Source organism: Empidonax traillii, unplaced genomic scaffold (genome assembly GCF_003031625.1).
Source record: "Empidonax traillii isolate 1590-97213 ecotype Southwest subspecies unplaced genomic scaffold, ASM303162v1 scaffold290:size645333, whole genome shotgun sequence".
Taxonomy (NCBI): Eukaryota; Metazoa; Chordata; class Aves; order Passeriformes; family Tyrannidae; genus Empidonax; species Empidonax traillii.
The window spans coordinates 589773-609058 of record NW_020955483.1 but is presented as its reverse complement, the minus strand read 5'-3'; the positions used below and the strand labels follow the sequence as shown (position 1 = coordinate 609058).

Sequence of the window (19286 nt, the reverse complement as noted above, 5' to 3'; positions counted from 1 at the left end):
GAACTGCTTTGAAAGTACCCCTCAGGCTTTGTCAGTTCCTCTGCACTAAGCTGTCCACCTTTTGATGGCATGGGTGACTACCACATGCTGTCCCCCTCTATTCCTTCTCATCTCGAATTTTAATGTTAATGACTTAGTTCTTGATTTACTAAACACTGTTTGGTGGAGTCCTAACCAGATGGTTGCAATACCTGGTTCCTACCTGCCTAACTCCTCCACTTTATTTGTGGCCAACAATGGAAATCCCTGAGCTTTCTTAGTGGAGTACCTCTAGCAATTTAACTTTTCACTGGGTTTTTTTCCAATAGTCCTAGCTATGTCTTTCATCAAAACAGCATTGAGTGTAATTCCTATGTTCTTTTTTCTGCTTTGCCTCTTAACTTCTGTTCCTTAATGGAGGGTTTCTTCGCCAGAAATTGCCCTCAGAGTCTTTCATTGCTGTCTGCATCCCTCCACTGAAATCTGCCTCAAAATGCCAAGCTGCAGATGTCCAGCCTGTCCTTCAACTTCTGTTTTCACCTCTCTGAACCTAAAACTATACGTAAAATACCTGCATCTGAAACAACCTATGCTGACCATCTGCCTGAACACTCTTCTTGTTTCTGCCCTCTCTTCCAAAGCAACATATAACCCCTTATTTATTCTGACTCCAGATCCCAGCTCCTTAACATTCAATTTGCTCAAACACAGAAAGCAATTTGTGCAGCAGCCCAGAAATGATTACATACTATTTAGTTTCACAGACCTTTACTGGATCCTCTTACACTGATGACTGCAAAACTTCCAATCTCAAGATTGCTACTTACGTTCCACTAGCGCCAACTTTATAACTAGACTTGCGTGTTGGTGAAAGAAACTTTCCTCTCTGTTGCCTCCTTCAACTGAAACTGGCTGCCTTTCTCCCATGGTGCTAACAGATCACAACCTCAAGTTCTATCATACTTTTCTTCCTCAGAGTCAGCTTCAGCCCGCACCTGTCTCTTTGTATTTTACTTTTTGCAATTCTTTGTAAATTATGCACTTGCATAAACACACACTTAGGAAAATTAACCCACTTTGTTCACGGTAATTTTGATCTAGGATCCCAAAGGTATGAGCCAATTTGTAAAATAAATCACTGTAGCTCTTTCAGAATTACATATTTCTTTTTTGTTCAACTACATACTTCAGCTAATCTCAAATGCAGGAGAATGCATAAAGCTTAACCCACCTCACAGTTACTAGTAGGTGATAAAAACGCATTATACCCACAAATCACTTTACAAAATTGCTTCCAAAAAAGTGACTTTGTTTCCCAAATAAGTATATTAGTGGTCTCAACATATATCTCTGCAGAGCTTAATAAACCTGACTAGGGCAACTGGGTATTAATTTTCAAATAATTTCATCTGCACAACATTCCTTACTCTATTTTTTTGTGGAGTAATAAATGCCCTTGACCAACTTCTATAACTAGAAACTGATAATATCATCGGATAAAATGGTAATATCTAATCCCTGAATATTTTTTCACAAGTTACTTGCCCTTATTTGTGCCGTCCACGGTAACAAATGTTTTCAAAACGCACGCTAAAGCTTCCATCTAAAACATACAGTCCCATTAAGTATGCAGCTCCTAATTCTTCATGCACAGCTACTACATTTGCCTGGGTAAATCAGTTACTCCGTTTGCACATATGATTCCGGTAACAGCACATTAACATGACAAACTGCAACCAGTGTGGGCTGTTCACTGCAGTGAATTCTTTGCCTGGCTACGACTGCTGCCAAATGTGTTTCTGAACCGCATGGACAAATCCAGACCCTGGTTCATGAATGCCTTGCTATTCAGAACAGCACTAAAAAGCATGCATAACTTAAGCATGGGCTAACCCTGAAATGAATGGGATTTAATGAAGTCAGTGGAAGTTAATCTAATGCTTATACACTTAATACTTTTTAAAAATTGGCTAAGATCTCATCTAACACATATAAAATTAGAAAAGCAAGAAATACGTTATGCTTTGTCAATCTTTCCATGTTTGCATTTCAAGTGGTTCATTATAATTGCCTAAAGAATGGTGCTCTGTCATCTGAAATGTCTGTTCATTACCAGAAATCCTTCCATGTGTCTACTGAATTCCAACAGGTAGAAGCAGGCTAGCATGAGTGTCCCTATGCATGGTGGCAGAAGACAAACTGGGCCCTACTGCTACTTTGTTTATTCTAATATAACATGCCCTGGCTTCAGCAGAGTAACTCCTGTACCACAGTTACAAAGCTGACTTTCCCAGACAGATGAACAGCTGATTGATGTGCTCTCCCCTGTCTGAAGACGAGTACCCTTGCCACAGGGATAAGCAAACAAGACATATCAATCCCTGAGCAGCAGGAGATTACAGTCCTGCTACCAACACAAACTAGCGTTGATCTCATTTTGACATGCCAGGTTGTACAGTGCTGCAGACCAGGGGTTGTAAAGTCTCCCTGTTCTGGGAACAACAACCTGTAGTGGAAGTCCAAAGCAGGCAATGGGGGGCAATAAGTGCCTCAGCCATCCCAAATTAACCTCCCGCTGCCCGTGATTCAATACTGTGAGAGCGAATTAGGCTTCCTAAGTCTGACAGCTTGTAAATACGATGCTAAGGGTATAAACAATTTGCAGGAAGGAAAAAATATTGCCCAGGGCTTGAGGGTAAAATAAAGAAAAAGCAAAAGAGTAAAAAGGGAAAAGTGTAATAGTTTAGAAAGTAAGTATCTCATTGGATAGGTGTCTGGGATAAAATAGCCCTGTTAATTTCCTACCCACCTTATCTTCCCCAAATCAAATGTTTTTTTTAAAAAAAATCTGTATCTTCTTGTCATATAATTTTCATGTAAACTGATGACTTAGAGGCCATAACTCCAAGTCATAACCTTGCCAAAATTATTTCAAGAAATATATTCAGCTAACCTTTGGGCTGGCACCTTAGGCTGGCTATTCTCTGCCTTAAGACGTAGAACGCTGCAAAACAAATAACCAAAAACGAAATTCCAGCTGTTTTTTTTTTTTTTTCCTGTAAGGAGGATGGACTTGGCTGGGGTTTTTATCAACTTGTTACATTCCCGGAGAATTACACACATTCAACATTCAGAGCTTTTCTGAAAAAAAAAAAAAATTCTGGTACACATTTAAAAGTGGAAATACCTTACATCAGTATTTCATTATGATATTTAACAAACACATTCTGATACATAAGAGTAATTAAACATAATGATGTGATGCTATTCTTATTCAATCAACTAAGGAGCTACACTCTGTCATGTTTCATAAGTACGTAGTTGTAAAAACTCTCATGTTTCACGATTTAGGTTCAATGTTTCCATCAACAGAACACAACTGCTTTTCTTAAAGAAACAGTATCCTTTCATTTAAATATAGGTATATATTTTTAATTTAATGCTGCATCTCCAGAGCAAACATAAAGGCTTAACATCTGGATGTTAATTTGAGAGCAATTAAAACTACACTCATTTATAAGTGTCCAAACATCTGCAACCAATAAACCTGTTGGCAAATAAATTTATTGCTCATTTTTAAAATGTTTAAAAATTTAATGCCATCTAAATTAAAACTAATACTTAGAGACCTTATCAGCTCTTACTACCACATGAAACAAGATATGCTACAAAATTTAAATAAGATGGAAACAGATATATGTTTAGGCTACTTTAAATCAATTTATTTGCCCATAAATTAATGTCAGCAGGATATCTTGTTAGGCTACATAGCCTTATTATAGAAGACTGGGACTCAAGCTCTTTGTATTTCAAGGTGTATTTGACCCACACTTAAAGGTTTTCTCTGATTGCAACTTCTACTGATTTAAATAAGTTTTCATTAGAAAGTCCCTGAGCATTTGTTACAGCGGAGAAAGTCTCCCCAAATTGTTGCTGGGCTTTGAGAGAAGCTCCGGATACAGACATACTAAAGATGCAAACAGACAAATTACGTTCATGTTAAGATTTTCTTGGGAAAAAATGGGCTGCAAAACTATTGTTCCATGTATGAAGTGCAGGAGGGACACAGCAAGGAAGTAAAAAAGGATACTGTATCTTTAACATAGTAAAGTCATAGCTGCTTTAAAAGCATAAAGGTTCTAAACTGAAAAAAACCCAAAACAACTGAATAAAAATAGCAAAACCTCATTTTTTTCTTGCATAGCAGTATAAAGCAGTACTGCAATTCTGTATAAAATGCCTTTTCTTTGGAAAGTACCGGGGATGCACAAAAATATTGATCATTTTATATGAAGCAGACATTCTGCACATCAATATTCATTAAACACTGTCAATGCAATGCATTAATACAGACTGTGTTCTTGCAACCACAAATTCAGCAGCAAAACTCTTACTGACTAAAGATGTTTCTGCTGATCAGCCTCCTAGAAGCCAGTATTTTCACAGCTCATTATCAGCACAATCATGGTTTTATTTTTGTGCATCGTGGACTATACAGAATTGCCGTTCCCACTGAAAGCATTGTTATGTGAAAGAAACAGAAGTCCTAAGCAGCTCACGGCCTCTTCTCCCATTGATGTGTGGGATGATTTATGTGGGTAAACTCCCATTAACATCAGTTATACAAAATCTCCTTCTATGCATCAATGAGAGCACAGCCACCTCTTCCTCCCCCTCCCACTACCTTGCATCTCTATAAATAGACTGCACAGTCTTTAAGCTCATTAGGACAGAAGCAGCAGCACAGAAACGAAATTTCTTCACAACTGTTATAAAAGGCAGAAGCATGCATAGTTCCCAGCAAAGCACTCAGTTACGCCCACATCTGCTATGTATCAGCTTGTACAAGCTCCCCACTCGCGCTTGCAAGTCCTTTTAAGAACTTCCTGATACTGGATACTTTCTACTAGGCTTGGCTAAACCTACATGCTAACCTGACATCCTTCACTTAACATTTCTTAATGATGCAAAGCTAAGGGGAGGTGTAAACTGATGGTTTGACTTTTACTGTATACCTCCTGATTGCTCTGTCCCTAGGCTTTTAAACCAATTGTCAAGGGTTTAATGTAAGGTGGCGGGAAACTACTTTGATGACCTGTTCTGGGTTTGCTCCCTAAGTAGAGCACTCAAACCTCAGCACAGGGAGATAGCCAGATGAAGTTACAACAGATGGGTGCTCTTAACGAATACACTCATCTTCACCTTCTCAAGGCAGACTTCATCGACTTTTTTATCATTTAAGAAAAATTACACCTAGAAATGAGTGAAGTAATCAAATAACATCACTGTGTGTAAAATCCATGTCTTTTTATTATACAGGGATTTTATTCCTGTTAAGAAACTTCTGTTGGTCAAACCTGCGGTCCATCAGACAAAATCTGCAGACTCCAACAGCCATACAGGCTTCTGCCAACAGAGGATATGACAGTAGATCTGCACCTGTTTATAGCAGCTGCAGATCCAAACTTCTATTCCGTACATAAATGAACACAGCAAAAGGAACCATTTTTGCTATCACCTCTAGCAAAGGAATTGTCCAAACTGTAAACCAGAATGATAATTCAAGACCTTTTATATTGCTTTTCTTAAAAAATTCTTGCTTAACCTTTTAAATCTACGTTAAAGTATTATCTCTTTCTACTAGGTTATTGACTGTTAAATTGCAGCTAAAATTTTTAGCAGTCTTTAAACCTTTAGTGTACCTTGACTGCATACAACTATCGTACAAATCAGTTACAAACAGACACACAGCAAAGTACAAAGCAGGTGTATTTCGTTCATGAGAGACACACGCATGGAAACAATTTGCGCAGCTTTTGAAAGAACTACAGGGATATTTGCAAGCCAGCTAAAAGCAAGGCAGGTAGAACATTAGTTCTAAGAATAATTTTCAGGAAACCAGACTGGATTAGGGGCAAAAACATCCACAAAGAATTATTTTTCAGCTAACTGCTAGCATGGCCTGTAGGAAACTGAAGGGAAGATCTTCCACTTTCATACTGGGGAATAAAAAGCATCATGCTGCTTCTCACACAAGTCTGTACATGAACTTAGGGCATCTTTTATCTTGTATTTTAGTTTTCTGATAGGGTGAGTGCAGCATGTGAATATACATTCACAGTTGAATTCTGTACACTGGATTATCAGCAAGGGTCAGTCAGCACTGGTTCCAAGGACTTTCCTGCTGCTTTGCGACCTCTGACCTAGCAGAGATACTTGGAAAACAAGGTCCAGACTACTCTTTTCTTGAGAAACACTCAGAAAAACACCCATCCCTGACAGCAGAACACTTTCACAGACGTCTTATTAGGGGGATAATATAAGAGGCTTCAGCAGGTCTCCCAGACTACAACAGCTCAAATAGAGGAATGGACATGATTCTTTTCTATTCTGCAGTTGACATTTCTCATCCAATTCGAAGAACCGAGCTCCAGCCCTATCACTGCTGGAAATTCTCTTCCCTCAGGTTATTTCAAACAATGAAAATCAATGCTGGATAACACATATTAAAAAAAAAAAAAAAAAAAAAGTTTAATGAACTTCCTAAGGCAATTCTTTCTGTTGGCATACAGAAAGTACGTTTGTACAAGATGCATGCAATGATGTGTGTCCCAACTTGGTTTCACTGTGTCCTTTAAAACCCATTGAATGGGTTTTGGGTTAGGACAATACACTCAGTACCACAGATGCTGTTGCCTTACTTTTATTTAGGAAATAAAAATGCAAGTATTGATATCTGCTCTCAACAGAAACACTGTTACTGGAAGTCACCTCCCCTACTCCGAGAAAAGAAATCCAGAAGAAACTCTTTCTACCCTCACTTTTGCTCTGGCCTATAGTTTTGCTGTGTGCACAACAATAACACATAAAAAAGCAAGTCAACAACCTTCTTTTTACACACATCTCATCAGGTACTTTACCAACATACAATCTTACACAGAGGTAGGCTTGTGTGGTTACTCCCACTTAACAGCTATTACTCCCACTTTTACTAATTAAAGTGCAAGTAAATCCCACAGGCTGGGCAACAACATGGGAGTTTTGGACTAATTTCAACTTGGATATATAATATCTAACTTTAAAGCACTGATGCTGTGAGTCCCTCAGTGTAAAGGATCAGCTCCACTGACGATGAGGGCACTTCACATGAACTAATAGTTGGTGCTTAAACAACATTTCTACTGCTTCCAAATTAGCTTTTCTACACACCAGGTATAACTAATGAAACTGTTTTATATACCAAACCCAAACCTCAGAAAAGTTACTAAATTACATTAATAATGAAATATATCCACAGTTCTAAATCTAGGCCACTAAATAAATGTGCATGGATTTCTAAATTACAAAGACTGAGAAACGCCAACAAATTTGAGTTACATTTGTTCAGGTCCTTTGAAAATACGGCTATAAGGGTAAAAATCTCAAAATGTATCTAGCTGCCTAAACCTTGGTCTTACTTTGGCGTTCACAACCTCCAAAAGAGAAAAAGAAAAAAAAAAATCCAACCTGTTCCAAAGTTCTTGACTATTTCAGGTGGAAGGACACCTTCTAAAAGTGCCTTTGCTGGAATTGGAAAGGGCACTGGGGAAGGGAATTTCACGTCACTGCAGAGCGAATATTTCTACTAGCTGAGATATTACAGCTGCCACTGACAGGCTTTGGAAGCAAATTTACAGACAGATCAGACCTACATGCGCAAGTCTTGATTGGTGTAATTTATTAAGAGGGGACAGAGGAGGTTGTAAAGGAAGAGTGTAAATTAAAGGAGGGGCCCTATTTCAGCTTCTTCCCACATGTTTATAAGAGCAGAAGACAGCTGAGTTATGCTGACTTGCGTTACTAAGCAGCAGTAAGCACGACTATGCTCCATGTGCACTCCTTTGTCAGTTAAAGGGACGTAAAAGGAATAACTCCACACTTCACAAAAGCAAGTTTAGCTAACACAGTTCAGTTTCCATTTGCAGCTGTATGGATGGATCATGGATGAAAGATCAGGAGCACGGAACCACCAAGGCTTAATAAATTACCAACTTGCCAGCTATGCCACACTCCTGCCCCTTTAGAGTTGACATAACACAGGCTTAAACATTTGCCACAATTAAACCTTTATCTTAAATCACACAGTTGGTTTAAACTAAAACGTTTTTGCTCAATAGCTGTGGGGAGATGGCATGCCCACATGCGTTTGGTGGAGCAGCTAAGTTGGACAAGAGAAAATATATCCAGGTATGTTAGTGATCACTTGCCCATGGCATGTACCCTGTCATGTATCAGAGCCCATATGCCTGCTACACTCTGGCTCCAGCTTGGCTCTCACCTTATACTTGTTGTCAGAAGGATAAATTCAGAGGTAATTAGTGCCCACACAGTAAATTATGCATGAGTAAGCAGGTGAGAGTCCAAAGGTGCTGTAGCACTTTCAGGCATACCAAGGATGGCTCAAACTAGTCCAAAAAAAAGCAGTCCAAGCTCACTAAAAAAGAGCTCAGCACTATTGCTGGAATATTTAAAGGTTCTTTTTTGGAGTAATTTGTGAACTGTGTCTCTCTACTAATTTTTAAGACTGACTCTATACTTGCTTTCATTGTGAAAATTCAACCTATTCTAGAAACAACAAAGAAAATGTACATCTAGTAGAGAAAGTCTAACATCTATTTATGCCACTCATTTCACAGACACAACTCAGAGGTTTGCCTTCATCCATAGAGAAAGCTGAAGAAATAACCATGTACTTGGCTTTTTGGAAAATTTTCAGTGATATTCCTTTGTACAGTTAAATACCCAAGTTTTCCTTTGAGGCCAGGAATGCTGCCTTCTGTGCCAGGGTAATCCTTCATACTGGGTGCCACATTTCCAGGTGGAGAGTTGACTACAGATTTTCTATTAGGTTGTAAGCATTAGAAAGATTCACTTTCACTTAGTGTAATCTCCCACTTCGTGATATGTCTGGAATTTTCACCACCCACAACTGGGTCAGATTTTCTTGCTTTATTTTACTAAGAGTTTGGCTCCCATTTAAAACCAAGAAGGAGCTGCCATGGTTTTAGTAAAGTTTTCACCCAGATACCTAAGTCTTTTCTGAATCAGCAATTAAAAATTATCAGCACCCAGCATGCAAAAGAAAAAGAGGAAAAAATGCCTTCAGACACTTAAGCAATAAATGCATTCTTTTGAAAGTCTGGTCCCAACTCTTGGGGATGATCACAGAAAATACACCTCTACACATCTTCTAAATGTGCATGGAAAACAAATCTGTGAATAATGGACTGAAATGCAGGGGAAGGAGGTGAGAGAATTCAGCTGGCTTTAGCCTTTAAAAAAAAAAAAAAAAAAGAGCATTTATAGCACCTGGAAAAGCTGGCACTAAAAATACTAAAAATTACCTTACTGACAAAATTCAAAGAGCAAAAAATAAAAAATACTTTCTGTGTATTATTACTTTTATTTCATTTTCAGTTTTTAGTTTATAAATCTTTTGATAGTATCACTTTATGCTATTCCTGTCTCCCAAGATCATAAAAATGCAACCAAAAATCAGAATTGGTAATAATGAGAAATCAACTTCCACCTAAACATAAGCTGCAATTTATGGTCACAACACAGGAGACAGACTTGCCCAAGAAAAGGGCCACAGTGAGACAGTGGTCTGGGCTTTTTTGGGTTTGATTTGGGTTTTTTAAACAATGCAAATTACTGATATTTGCCAGTTAAGCCCCCATAGCCTCAAACATTTTAATGCCCAGTAGTCTTCACATAAATCTGCATTATGAAAGGTGGGAATAGATTGTTGTCTCTGGAGTAGCCTCAATCAATCTTCTACTCCTTGTCCTTCCTTCTTTATAAATACTCACCTCAAGGAAAGGACTACCTGTTACCAATTAGGGACCTAAAAATCAAAATGATCCATGGTATGGCCAGAGGTATAAGCCTGAGAATTCTGCATCAAAGAAATAGTATGAGGGATCTTATGTTCCAGAAGTACCATACATAGTGTTTTACATGTAATCTTATATACGTATTAAACATTGTGGGCTTTTAACATATTTGGGAAGGAAGAAGCCAGTCTTGCTGTTTACAGATTTGAACAAAACCTTTGCTGAGAGTTGCATTGCTGATGCTGTATCTATCTTTTGCCTAATATTTGCCACCTGCAGTCACTGCCCTGCAGACTAAGCAACTTAAGCATTTAACACCTGTTTTCCTTTAAAAATGGCTTGGCAGAAAATAATCTAGTCTGCATATGTTCGTACCTAAATAAAAAAAAAAACTAAGGACCAGTGTCTATAGGTTTGCTCCTGAATAAATTTCAGGGATGTCACTCATGTAGGCATTGTTAAACACATGAGAGAGTGTTCCCAGCATCAAAGGCTGTAATTTTAACAAGCTGAGGTCTCAATAACACTCCTAGCAATTTTAACTTCTACACAGTACTAGCTGCCACCACAAAATACCTTTTGAAGATGTAGTTAATGATGAAGACTTATCTACTTGTTTATCCCACTATTATATCAAAGATTCTAAATAGATGAAAGAATCTCAGAGATGTTCCTCTTCACGTGTGACCCAGTAAAAGGATGCTGTCAGGCAGATTTACTCCCTTAGTCTGGGGGTTAATAAAAGTATGTTTGAACTTAATACTAATTGGAACATCAATTTTCTAAGTGAAATATCAGTAATTTGGGTTTCCTTCTTGGAAGCAAATACTCTTGCCCCACAGTGCTTGTAACATGACACAGCATAGTTACATCAGGTTATCGGATCAGAGCACGAAATGAAGTGGAAACCAAACCAAAATTCCCAAATTGTCATTACCCTAACTCAAGTTCACCTTACTTGATCGCAGTCATTTTTAGTACTGTTGAAAACAAAGAGAATCTCAACGTGACAACATCCTTCTAAGTAAGTCAGACTCACACATGCAAAAGCCTAAGCCCTGCGTTGTAAGAATGTGTGTGAACATGTGAAAGACGTGACTAGGTGTGTCCAAGCCTTTTCTACAAGTGACTAGAAGCCCCAGCAGCAATGATACTCACGCTGGCATTGTCCCCAGGACACTCGGGCCCAGCCCCAGCAGCAGTCAATTCTGCTTCCAAACCGACAGAGTCCAGCAGAGGAGACCATGTGTCTGGGCCACCTGAACAACACAGTTCAAAAAAAAGTCTGGTGAAACATTTTGAAACTAGCTAAAATCATCCTAGAGTAAAAAAAACAAACAAACAAACAACAACAACAAAAAACACTAAGAAACAAAAACAAACCAACAAACCAAACAAAACAACTAACCAATCAAACAAATAAAGACAATGACCAGCAACAACCTCTCCTGAATAATTTTATTTTTAAAAAAAGTAACTGCTCAGTAGAGCTGAGAAGATAATATTTCTATTATTAATACTTTGTTTAGTTCAAAAAATGTAAATTACTACAGGTGAAGAGGGGAAAAGACAATTAGAGTAACTCAGCAAAGCTGAAAAAACATGCTTTCCAGTATGCTCACTGCTGCCACTCCCAGGCTGGCATTAAACAGATTGAGAAGTCTGAAACAGAGTTTTTAATATGGAATAAACACCATCATAAAGTTTCGGCATTTCGGTTTATTTCACAATATACAGCCAAATTTTCCGACTGATATGGCCAAATTTTCTCACTGGAGCGTTATGGGGAAAAATCAAAACAAAAGCATCCAGGACAGTTAAGTAGGAATCAAATACAAAGGAAGAGCTGTAGTCTTCCCTCGTCCCAAGGAAATGATACCACGGCTTCAAGCAGTTCTAAAATATTGACACGAATCAGTAATGTTTCTTAACGACAAGCTGAAACCCTGTGGGCGCTGCACTTGAACAGATCCTAAGAAAGAAAACCCTGGAGAGAGAGGGGGTCGCTCTGGCCGATTCCCACGCACACGGCAGCGTCCGCTCCCCTCAGCGCCGCCGATCGCGACACCTGTCACGACACGGCGAGGCCCGGCGGGCACGCGCGCCCCGAACTTCGTGTTAAAACTTGAGTCGCGATCTTCGCCGTCGTCTGCCGCAAGTGCCTCCCGGCGTCAATATGCTATTTTTACCTTTACAGCACGCGAAGCGCTCTGTTTTTCGATTCGTGCAGGACGCGGCCCTGCCGACGCAATAAACTTTTTTTTTTTACACCTAAGCCCGAGTTCAGGCTGCCGAGCAACGCGCGGCACTCGCCGAGGACGGGGGGGCCGAGAGAGCCTGCCCTGGGGAGCCCCGGGAGCGGCGCCGCCGGCACCGCACCTCCACCGCGGTACCTCTTCCCGGCCGTGGGGGAACGGGAGCGCCAGGACACGTCCCGCCGAGGGCTCCGCGGGGGGCCGGTGCCAGGCAGGAGCCCGAGGGCCATCACAGCGCCCGCCGTCGAACCCCCCCCGCCTGCCTGTCCGGGAAGGAGCCCGGGCTCCCTCCGCTCTCTCCGCGGGGGCTCCGACCTGGCCGAGGAAACACTGGCTTCTCTCCCTGCCCGGCCGGTCCCGGCCGCCGCCGCCGCCCCAGCTCGCCCCGCGCCTACCTTCTGTCAAACTCGCCGGCCGCCCCAAGGGAGAGGCAGGACGCCAGGAGCAGCCTCAGGGAGAGCTCCATGGCCCGGCGGGCGGCTCCGCTGGCCGCCCAGGCGGCCCCGGGGCGGGCGGCGGTGGCCGGGGCGCTCCCGCTGCCGGGCGGACGGGGGTACGGCTGCCGCCCACGCCGGTGAGCTGCCACGGCTCCGGGGCGGCGGCGGCAGCTCCGCGCTCCCCCTCTCGCTCTCCCTGCCTGCCCGCCCGCCCGCCTGGCTGCCGGGCGGAGGAGGCGCCGCACGGGGAGCGGCAGCGCCGCCCGCCTCCGGCAGAGGCGCCCGCGGCCGGGCCGCCCTCCCGCCGAGGGGCACCTGGAGACACCTGGGGCAGGAGGCAGCGGGAAGGAGCTCCCCGCGAGGCAAAAAATCCACACTCTGAGAGCGCTAAGGGGTGGGCTTTGTTATTATACTCTTTTCTGGCTTGAACTTCCTGAAGTAGGAGGGCAGCTACGCCCTCCTCTTTGCAAGCAAAGTTCCCCATCTGAAGTCGAGAGCGTTAAGATCTGGTCGTCTTCTAACCAACCAAATTTCCCTCAAAACAAAGCTTTTGGAAAGAATTACAAGGTGTATGGGGGGGGGGGGTGTTTCTGGCTCAAACACTCCTATTACACAGCTCTCAGGTGTTGGCATGTGCAACATTAGGTGTGCCAACCCCTGTCCAGAAGAAAAAGTGACAAGTTTAAACACTAAGCACACAATGTGTAAGGACATCCTCACACCACTACGAACAGCAACGACTGCATCTGTACTCTACATTAACCTGTTAAAATACAGACTTTATTTTTGTTTGGTTTCTATGAATTACCGTTCTCGGGACTTACCAAGGCACACTTTTAATAACAGCCTGTCACCAGTTTAGGGTCAGAGCTGCTCTGAGATCCCAGATTATAGACAGATAGGGTCAGCAATCTGGGTTGCAGAATTGGTTTTGATTTGTGCCTAAATCAAGGCTTAAGCTTATCAGCTGTTCCTACAAGAGTCTGGCAGTAGCTTAGAAGCAGAAAACAAAGATCTTCTCTGGATTGTGTTGTAGCACAATGCCAAACCCTTGAGGAAGCATTTGGATGCCAAACGCAGCTTAAAGCTTCAGATTTGAGCTGGTTGTTCTGTACAGAACATTTTCCACCTTCAGAACACTTCAGAGATGATTCAAGCAACACTGTGCAAAGGTAACCACTTTTTGCACAAAATACAAATTGTGCCAATAAGCTTTCAAAAGTTATACCCTCCCCAGAGTGGTTTTACCACTTTTTACTCACATTTGACCAGAAAGCCCCCTCCAGTGCTCCTTCCCCTCCTTTTGTCATCTTTTCATGACCATATGATCCCATGCTAAGTTTTCTGTCCACTGCCTCAATGTGAACTTTTCAGACACAGAGAAAAAAAACAATTGTAAAAGCTACAAGGTGATGATTCTGCAAGGTGCTTAATACCTATTCTCAGATAACAAGCAAGCAGTAAGCCCCCTTGAAGGACTCAAGGAGATATAAAAACTACACTGAGGACCAAACTTGGTTCCTTTCATTCACATGAGAAGCTGACAGTCAAACAGTGAAGGCAACAACACAGTACCACTTGGGAAAGACATAAGAGCATCTGGGTCATATTAGATCCTTGTTGAAATATAGAGCTGATTTCCAGCTCTTGACTTATCACTCTTTTTTCACTTGTTTGTGTGATGTGGTAAAACAGACCATACATAATGAAATCACTGTCAAGATTTAACAGGCAAAAGGGGAGGAATCGTATTGGTGATAACCACAAGGATTTCTTTCTGGTAACAGCATCTGCCTGCCTTTCTCCATTGTAGAAAAAAAGTGTCCACAAATTACACCACAGCCAAGTTCACAGCGAGTGCCAAAAGCAACATCACTGTGAATTAAGGTCTAGGGCAACGTGACACTTTACCTCTGATGTCCATCTCATAGAGTTAATTCTTTTCATGCAGTGCTGCATAAATGGTACTTAATGTACACAGCAACTTTAAAGCACACACTACCTCTTTAAAGCATGTACACTCACAAATAACAGTAACATCACTTAATCTCTCCAGACTGCACTATTTAAGATTTCCTCAGCAGTCTGTTTGGCAGTCCTGTATGTTAATACTAATGTGCTGCTCAGATGTGGTGCCTACTGCAATTAAGGTTGTCTGCTCTTGGTTAACTTTTGCTGCCTCCACAATTTGTTTTGGAACATAAGCCTGAAAAAAACAGTTAACCACTCACTGAAAGATCATGCACTGCACTTCCATACCCATCAGTGGGACTGAACATCCAGTCATTTATGAATTCATTTGCTTTGGCAATAATTTATCAATTCTAATGGAGTTTTCTTAGCAGGGCAGTTTCTCACATCCATGACAGTAGAAGGATTACTGAGTGAGCTGTCAGAGAACCGAATCTCTTGGCAAGTTAAAGGTGTATAAAGTTGTGTGGGTGTACATCAAGGTACTATACAGAAGATGGAGAAGTTGTTGGCAGTATTACTAGGAGTACTTTCGTGCCTTGTGTTTAGTGAAGCAGTATGAAAGTCTGGAAAAATGTTGAAGCAATAGGGTGGTCTGTCCTGATGTTCAGCAAGACTTATCTCACAGTAGTATAAGTCCACAAGCTGTGCATCAAATGCTCAGATGGATGAGCAGAACAAGTGTCCATGAAAGCTTTTTCAAAGGTACTGATAAGACACTTGATTGAGCACAACGTGATAGTCAGCGTTTTAGCTGCAAATTAGCAGCAATGAAACAGAAACACAGAGGAAGGCAGTATTTTGTACAGCAATGCTGCTACTCTTGTGCATAAAAAAAGGTCAAAACACATAGAAAAGTAAATTTTTACTGAAAAGGTGTTCATTTTATGCAACCATAGTGATCCTTCCTGCTTATTTTACTCTTCTTCATTTCCCAGTAAAGATCTCTACATACTTTGTAACAAAGAAGCCACAGTATCAGCCACAATCCTTGTCTCACTTTCAGTCTCGTGGATGTATTGAGCTCAGGTTGAGACCCTTCTATGCATATCAAGACCTAAATTTGTAAAGATACGCTGTGTTAAGAACAGAGAAAGAGTCTAGAATACTTGCAGCTGAAACTACTTGCAGCTGACCATGCCATTAGCAAGCCCATTAGGTTCTGAATTATCTATAATTTCCCAGGGGGTGATGTCAGAGGTGTATATTCTATTGCTGTTATTCTACACCGTAAGTGATACAGGCACATGTGGCAGCACACAAAACTGAATTTTGGTGATAAGGTGGCAGAGGGTGAAGAAATGCCAGTTCTAATGAAGTGAAGCTTACCTATAGTTTTCTCCAGTGACACAAACCCTTCTTGTATGCATGAGATCTGTTCCTCTTGAACAACACTACTTACTTTTACTTCACATGGGGTAGACTGTGCCCAGCGGTCTCAAGTGTTTCAAGCTTCAGCTGCAGGGCTAAGTACAGGTTTTTAAAAGCTCTTTGTTGCTATAACCATTCCCAAGAGGGAAAACGAACAGAACAAAAGCAGTTTCTGGAATACTCCCTGGCATCAACTGGGTAGGCAGCATTAAAAAAACAAGACCTGAAAAGATACAAGTGGTAGATATATTAGGCTGACAGATATTGGTAAATACAGTAGATGATAGAATATGGTAGATATGACAGAAATCACACAGAAACAACTTTAAAATTTATCTTCCTTGTTTCAGGCAGCTGTGAATTGGACAAACACACAGAAGACATTGTTTTCAGGATATTCTACTGCCAAGTAACTTTTCTTTGAGGGAGGCATTAAATGAGTAACTTCTTTCAAATCCACTTTTCTCCTTGTTGTCCTAAAACACAATATGAATATTAATAAATTAAGTCCTCTATTCAGCAGATTCAGGCAATGCTTTGTGTAACACTCTCATTTACATAAACAGAAATTAAGGAACAGAAAATTACTTTTCCACAAATCAAATAATCTGTCATCAAACTAGGAACAGATCTCCCGTTTTCCAATTTCATACTTAAACCACAAATCCATCCTTCCTCCCTTCTAAGTATTTCACCCTCACTGAGGCTAAGAAAGTTAACCACAAATCCCACACTACTTCAAGTCACTAAATCACACTATGACATGTGTAGAAAACACTTGATTTGTAGTTAATGGCAAGCATGATCATAGTCTGCATTTGTGCTGCTCAAGTAACATGTATACTTGCTGCAAAATGGAACAGAAGAAAAGAATCCAAGTCCAAATTATCTATGAGACTCTCAATGTCATTACTTTTTCTCTGGGGTTATGCAATTCTGTTTTTCAACCAGCTTTATATGTGGTATATTTCTAAGTAGTATTTATATGGTAAATATTATCTCTGTCATATGCTAGGTAAAAATCTCTCAGTCTCATGCTAATAAGAAAACTATGAGGCATCAAGAAAGCACAGCAATCCAATCAGCTAAATCAAACTGACCTCTGTGAAACTAGCAATTTATACCAAAAGAGTTTTCGTATGTTTTAAGTAAAAACAAACAAACAAACAAACAAACAAAAATCTCTCATAGAAATCTGGTATAGCAATAGTCACATAAAGCATGCGACTGGTATGATGATAAGTAAGTACACAGATACCTGCTTGGGAGTCTTTTAATGCCTTTCAGCATCACAAATTTTGTTTGTGGTTTTCATTAGGTAGGATTTGAGAGACAAAGTTGTGCATGAACTTCACGTCTTCAGAATACACTGTGAGAGACATGAGGATACAAAAGGTTTAAGATGGATTTAAGTGCTCAATATGAAAGGAAATTAAGCAGTTCCGGGGTTGTCTACAGGTTTTGGTAGACAGTTACTGATTCTTCTATATTCTGCTGAAACAGTGCAGTAGCATTCAATTTTACTTCGTTTTATGTTCTTTCTGAAGCTATATATTCAAACCCAATAAGTACAACTAACACTTTTGAAGACTTTTATGTGTTTTATGGATATCTTTTGAGATGAGAAAATAACTATTGTGCTTGTTTTAAAATGTAACTCAAGACGTTCCTGAAGTGTTGGAATAAATCACAATTCTCCTGAACTGTGATTTTCATAAGGCAGAGAAAAATAACAGGTCTAGACTGGGAGCACCAGACTAGAAGCTTTCTCCATCAGTAATAAAGACACTCTGCAGGAGGCAAAGTGAGTAAATTTCAAAAATAGGAAAAAAAAAGTGGTAATGACTAGCATGAAAGGAGAGTGGAAACCTAAGGAATAGACTGCAGCAAATCAACTGACAATTTCAAAAACCGGTTTTCAGACGGTACCAAAATGTTCTAAGACAAATTAAAACCAGTGCTGTAAAGCTCTACAGAATTTACAGGTAACAGACTTAATGACAGAATTACTGAACAGTTCTATGACAGAAGATGGAACTAGGGCAAATCAGTTGGTTCATGTCACATTTCAGGAAGCACATTTTATTCCTATCTTTTTAGTTTTAATACATAAACAGCCATAAGAATGGCTTGGGTTGGAGGGGACCTTAAAGATCATCTAGTTTCAACCCTCTCTGACCACGAGCATGGAGATCTTTCACTAAATCAAGTTTTTTAGAGCCCTGTCCAACCTGACCTTGAACACTTCCATGGATGAGGCATCCACAACTTATATGGGCAACTTGTTCCAGTGCGTCACCATCCCAACAGTAAAGAATTTCCTCCTAATATATAATCTAAACTTTCTTTCAGTTTGAAGCCATTCCCCCTTGTCCTGTCCCTACATGCCCTTGTGAAAAGTCGTTCTCCAGCTTTCTTCTAGGTCCACTTTAGGCACTGGAAGGCTGCTGTAAGATCTCCCTGGAGCCTACTCTTTTCCAAGCTGAAGAACCCCAGCTCTCTCAGACTGTCCTCACAGAAGAGGTGCTCCAGCCCTCTGATCATCTTTGTGGCTCACAAGAGCCAAGCAGAGGGGCAGAATCCTCTCCCTCATCCTGCTGGCCCCTCTGCTTTTGATGCAGCCCAGGATATAGCTGGCTTTCTGGGCTGCAAGGGCACAGTGATGAGGTGTGGAGCTTTTCGTACATCAACAGGTAGAAATCCTTCTCCTCAGGGCTGCTTTCAATCCACTCTTATCCTAGCGAGTATGTGTGCTCAGGATTGCTCTGACCCAGTTGCACTTGGCCATGTTGAACTTCAGGAGGTTTGCACAGGCAACTTCTCAGGCCTGTCAAGGTCCCTCTGGATGACATCCCTTCCCTCCAGCATGTTGACTGCATCACACAGCTTGGTGTCACTGGCAAATTGTCTGAGGATGCACTAAGATCCCACTGTCCATGACACCAACAAAGTTGTTAAACAGTGCTGGTCCCAATACTGACCCCTGAGGGACACCACTTATCACTGCTCTCCACTTGGATGTCGAGCTGTTGACCACAACCCTTTGAGTGCAACCATGCAGCCAATTCCTTTTCCACCAAGCTGTCCATCCATCTAATTCTTGTCTGTCCAGTTTAGAGACAAGGATATCATGTGGGAGAGTGTCAAATGCTTTGCACAAGTCTAGGTAGCTGAAGTCAGTTGCTCTTCCCTTAGCAACCAACCATGACTGAGAACTATGCTTGGTCACTAGAGGAACTATTAGAGTTGAAAAGGTAGACAGGAAAGTGCCTGCAAAAAAAGACTTACCTTCTTCCAGGAACCATAGCCTGAACCACTCTAAAATATTTTGCAATAGTCTGAATAGTGTAAAAGCTGCAAGTTTAAACTGAAAAACTGTCAGCTCTCAAAGGCAGAGC

General features: G+C 41.0%; 1 protein-coding gene across 1 annotated transcript in view; it reads right to left on the bottom strand.

Moving 5' to 3' along the window:
• NPNT (nephronectin) overlaps window positions 1-12642 on the bottom strand; it is a gene marked incomplete at its 3' end in the record, with an annotated part of 47530 nt that extends 34888 nt beyond the window's left edge. The window contains exons 1-3 of the mRNA XM_027890498.1: window positions 12505-12642; window positions 11013-11113; window positions 2933-2983 (exon numbers count right to left, since the gene is read on the bottom strand). Coding sequence (XP_027746299.1) covers window positions 2933-2983; window positions 11013-11113; window positions 12505-12575 — 223 coding nt within the window. The remainder of the gene's footprint in view (window positions 1-2932; window positions 2984-11012; window positions 11114-12504) is intronic.
• Window positions 12643-19286: the final 6644 nt, after the last annotated feature.